The sequence below is a fragment of the Lottia gigantea genome (genome assembly GCF_000327385.1).
Source record: "Lottia gigantea unplaced genomic scaffold LOTGIsca_18, whole genome shotgun sequence".
In the NCBI taxonomy this organism is placed as follows: Eukaryota; Metazoa; Mollusca; class Gastropoda; family Lottiidae; genus Lottia; species Lottia gigantea.
In genome coordinates, this window is record NW_008708301.1 from 3,227,800 (window position 1) to 3,231,132 (window position 3,333).

The 3,333-nt window shown below is 27.2% G+C and overlaps 1 protein-coding gene across 1 annotated transcript; it reads left to right on the forward strand.

The window, feature by feature from the left end:
* Nucleotides 1-347: 347 nt before the first annotated feature.
* Nucleotides 348-2,271, forward strand: LOTGIDRAFT_231309 (hypothetical protein; the record flags this gene model as incomplete). Its single annotated transcript, XM_009052365.1, has 3 exons — nucleotides 348-364; nucleotides 1,479-1,629; nucleotides 2,089-2,271. The coding sequence occupies 3 exons, from the start codon at nucleotides 348-350 to the stop codon at nucleotides 2,269-2,271; spliced, it is 351 nt and encodes a 116-aa protein (XP_009050613.1).
* Nucleotides 2,272-3,333: the final 1,062 nt, after the last annotated feature.

A 3,333-nucleotide genomic window follows, 5' to 3' on the forward strand; every position in this document is an offset into this window, starting at 1 on the left:
CTCATTAGTATCAAGAGAAGTCTATCCCTTGAAAATTAGGCTAGGTGTAGGTCAAACAAATTGATTCTTGGTACTGGTTGGTACTGGAAAAAAACACATTCAATAGGTTATAATAAATCTGGTCAGACTTATAAATAATATATGACCCTATATTTATTGAATATTGGTCACATTAAACTATAAATATGATAGTAATGAGAATGCTTGATTACCCTTGAAAATATCATAGCTTCCAGTATTGATTATTGACATAATTATTTCTATTATTTAATTAGTTCAAATTAGGCCTTTGTAAATTGTTAAAATATCTATATTTAGTTATTAAAATACCCTGTGAAATAACACATATGATTGGCTACTGCAGGTATGTTAAATGTCAAATTAATAAATCTTCCTGTTACTGTAAGCTTATATGAGATTTTGGCAAATATCCTCAGTTTGAATAAAGGTAGCCTACATTTACAGTACATTATGATATGCATGTACGTGTATATTTAAAGGGATGGTACACAGCCTTTGTATAACCTTTTGTATTGGCAAGGAAATGTATTAGTTACTCCAGACAATATCATTTTATTATAAGAGAATTTTAGAAGAGTTACATACAATAAATCATATCATACTGTTTTAAATGTCAATGATAGGTTGAAGTATTGCATTGTTGTCAAAAACGAATTTTAAAAAGAACATTAGATGAGCTAATTTGTGTGAAAGAAAATTTAAACCAGCATAAACCAATCGGCTGTCTTTATATAAATCAATGTTATCTGTCATTAAAATTTTTGGCAACTGTTAAATCAAGCTTGCTCGACAAGGAAAATAAAACAGGAAAGCTTTGTAACTAATATTGAATCTGTAGCTTAGTTTAAAGAAAGTTCAGGAAGAAGATTAATTGATTGCTAGTGTGAATTTTATTGTGACTAAGAAGCCTAGTCATATTGTCCTAGTTTCAATTTGAAGGTATAAAATCCACTATTATCAATTAATGCCTGCTACAGATAATACCAGGAGATAAGATAACAACTTCTGTTTATGTATTTAGGTGATTAAAGGAAAATAGTTCTTGTGTTTGTCTGATTAGGTAAACAAATAGATTTAAAAGTACCTTTTGAGTGGTACATATAGGAAAGGGGAAAGAGAGGACTTGGTAGTCTGTGATATCAGACTGGAACTGGAAGCAGACTGTAACTTGTCATCTACCAACCAACAAGGAGACTGTCCATAATACAGGCGTCTAATTTCGCGAGCTACTAAACAAAGAGATTATTTCAACCAATTTTTCGTTTTTACAAGGATGCAGCAATCAAATTATTGAGTTCAAAATCTGATGGATTATTTAACTTATTGTTTGTTTCAACAATGTATTTTGAAATGATACAAAAATGAAGTAAAATGTGATATGGAGCACCTGCAGTTAAATCAGAATTGATGAGACTTAGGTCACAAAATGTATTTAACTAAATGTTTTCTTATTGCAGGTTGAAGATGGATAGATATAGTATTATTTATACACTTACAATATTATGTTTGGCTTTAAACCATGCAGCAGGGTATAAACATGTTATTTTTATGCATGGTATATTTTCTGGTCCATCAGAAATCATTGCAATTCAAGAATGGTTGAAAACTGTAAGTATTGATATGTTATTTTGAAATGGTTAACAGGATGATATGTGGTATGTTCTTCCATTTTAGCACCTTTGATCATCGGTGATCTATAACAAAATGGTGAATCGCTAAAATTGACTGGGGAACCTCTTGTGAAAAATTGTATATAATGTGCATCCCCAGTTTGGCAAGTCCTTTTAACAGTAAAATACCAGTACTGCGCATTATACAAGGAAATATGCGGTATTGAAGATAATTTTACCTGTAGTTATATCTCCTTGGTAATCTCCTAAAGATTGTTTTCATCGTATGCCATATAGTATTTTCTTGGTCCTTTGACAGTTTGAAATCGAAAAAGTTGGCTAAGGACCAGCTGGTAGAAAGGATCCTTGTAAACCTAAGTTGTTGTCCTTGAAATAAATGTTTTTTTCTTTCTTTTCTTTCATTTCATGTCCGCAATATTATGGGAATTTATTTCAGGATCACCCTGGTACCAACATTACTGCCATTAATCTCTATGATGATTTGAAGAGTTTAGTAACACCAATGTGGAAACAAGTAGATAAGATTTCTCTGAAAGTTCAACAAATAATGAAAGAAAATCATGATGGTGTCCATTTACTGTGTTATTCACAAGGTATAATAGCATTTTTCTTTTTTTAAAAGAATTATTTAAGGATGAAATGTTGGTCTCAAAAGCATAATTTCTGTGTAAACACAATTCATTATGTGATAAACTAAAATAAATAACGGTCATTTATGTAGGTATGTATTTATAGAGCAATGATTTAGTTACTAATTATTTGAGACCAACGTTTATATTTAATATTTGAAGTCAGATAGTTATTTTAAACAAACTTCATTTTTTTAGATTAGTCGTTATGGGACAAACTACAGTTTATCGAAAAATAGATATGTTGATTAGCGTAACTGAGTCAAAGAAGATGGTGTTATTAGAAATTTAAATATTATTATTTATTCATTTAGATGGACAAATAATATTATTATTTATTTAGCTAGGTGGACTGATAATATTATTATTTATTTATCTTGGCGGAATAATAATATTATTATTTATTTATCTAGTTTGACTAATAATATTATTATTTATTTAGCTAGGTGGACTGATAATATTATTATTTATTTATCTTGGTGGACTAATAATATTATTATTTATTTATCTAGGTGGATTAATATTATCATTATTTATTTATCTAGTTTGATTAATACTATTATTATTTATTTATCTTGGCGGAATAATAATATTATTATTTATTTATATAAGTGGATTAATAATATTATTATTTTTTTAGCTAGGTGGACTGATAATATTATTATTTATTTATCTTGGTGGACTAATAATATTATTATTTATCTAGCAAGGTGGATTAATAATATTATTATTTATTTAGCTAGGTGGATTAATAATATTATTATTTATTTATCTAGGTGGACTGATAATATTATTATTTATTTAGCTAGGTGGATTAATATTATTATTGTTTATTTATCTAGTTTGATAATATTATTATTTATTTATCTTGGCGGAATAATAATATTATTATTTATTTATATAAGTGGATTAATAATATTATTATTTATTTATCTAGTTTGACTAATAATATTATTATTTATTTATCTAGTTTAGCTAATAATATGATTATTTATTTATCTAGTTTGACTAATAATATTATTATTTATTTAGCTAGGTGGATTAATAATATT